At 38.3% G+C, this 1,576-nt stretch overlaps 1 protein-coding gene across 1 annotated transcript; it reads right to left on the reverse strand.

Annotated features, from left to right (window-relative positions):
- Window positions 1-15: 15 nt before the first annotated feature.
- Window positions 16-1,568, reverse strand: LOC129672505 (zinc finger protein 60-like; the record flags this gene model as incomplete). Its single annotated transcript, XM_055601986.1, is given in 1 exon segment — window positions 16-1,568. A coding segment is annotated over 1 exon segment (1,170 nt), but the record flags the coding sequence as incomplete, so codon positions are not given.
- Window positions 1,569-1,576: the final 8 nt, after the last annotated feature.

The raw sequence follows: 1,576 nt of genomic DNA on the forward strand, positions 1-1,576 counted from the left end.
TGAAGATGTCCTGAGCTCCAACTGAAGGTCTTTCCACGTTTCTTACCATGATCGGCTTTCTTATCAGTATGAATTTTGCACTGTGCAGTGAAGGCTGAACTAAATCTAAATATTTTTCCACCTTACTTATAGTGATAGAATTTCTCACCTATAAGAACTCTCTGATAGATAGCTTAGAATTACTGAAGGCCTTTCCATACTCCTTACATCATAAGACTTCTTGTTCATATCAAATTTAGCAGGTCAATTCAAGTTTCATATTCCACTAAGAGTCTTCCCACATTCTTAACACTGGTAAGGTTTTTAACCATTATGAATTCTTTGATGTACATTAAGGTCTCTACCACAAGTACTTCCCACTTTCTTTAAATTCATAGAGATTATTTCCAATATAAATCCTAAAACGTCCAAGAAAACTGGTAATAATGTTGAAAAGCTTTCCTATATTCCTTACACTGATAGGGATTCTCACCAGTAAGGATCCTCTGATGAATTCTAAAGGTTGTTCCACAAAGTCCTTTCCACCTTCCATCCACTGAAAGTTTCACATTAGAATTAATAATTCTCTGATGTTTTATCAGTTGGGACTTAAGTCTGAAGGTTGACCCACACTGCTCAGATTACAATAATTTCTGTCTAGTATGAATATTTTGGTGCCGAGTGAGGTTTGTCAGAACAGTGAAAGCCTTTCCACATTCCTTACACTGAAAGGGTTTCTCACCAGAATGAAGTTTACGATGCTGAAACAGGTTTGAGCTACGATTAAAGGTTTTCCCACAGACATTACATTCAAATGGTCTCACACCAGCATGAATAATCCTGTGCTGAATGAGAGTGGAAGCCCGCTTGAAGGACTTCCCACATACCTCACATTCAAAGGGTTTTTTACTTGTATGAACAATTTTATGTTTATTAAGTTCGCTGGGAACATGAAAAGCCTTTCCACATTCTTTACATTCAAAAGGCCTCTCACCACTGTGAGATTTCTGATGACGAATGAGATGTATATTAAGTCTAAAGAACTTCCCACATTCTTTACACTCAAAGGGTTTATTTCCACTGTGAATACTAAGATGTTGATTAAATTTTGACCTTTGACGAAAGAATTTCCCACACTCCTTGCAACGATAAGGTTTCTCATCAGTATGAATTCTCTGATGTTCACTAAGTTTGTACTTTCGTCTGAAGGCTGAACCACACAGCTTACACTTAAAAGGTTTCTCTTCAATGTGAGTTTTCTGATGCTCAGAAAGGTATACCTGAAGCCGAAAAGCCTTCCCACATACAGTACATTCAAAGGGTTTCTCACCAGTATGAATACTCTGGTGCTGAACCAGGTGTGATCCAGTACTGAATTTCTTGCCACATTCCTTACAGTCAAATGACTTCTCTCCAGTATGAATGTTCTGGTGCCTAGTGAGCTGTTCACCAGTTCTGAATTTCTTGCCACATTCCATACATTCAAACGACTTCTCTCCAGTATGAATGCTTTGGTGCCGAGTGAGCTGTGCCAGAACAATGAAGGCCTTTCCACATTCCTTACACTGAAAGGGTCTCTCACCAGAATGAATTTTCT

Source organism: Psammomys obesus, unplaced genomic scaffold (assembly GCF_907164565.1).
Source record: "Psammomys obesus unplaced genomic scaffold, mPsaObe1.curated_primary_1811, whole genome shotgun sequence".
Taxonomy (NCBI): domain Eukaryota; kingdom Metazoa; phylum Chordata; class Mammalia; order Rodentia; family Muridae; genus Psammomys; species Psammomys obesus.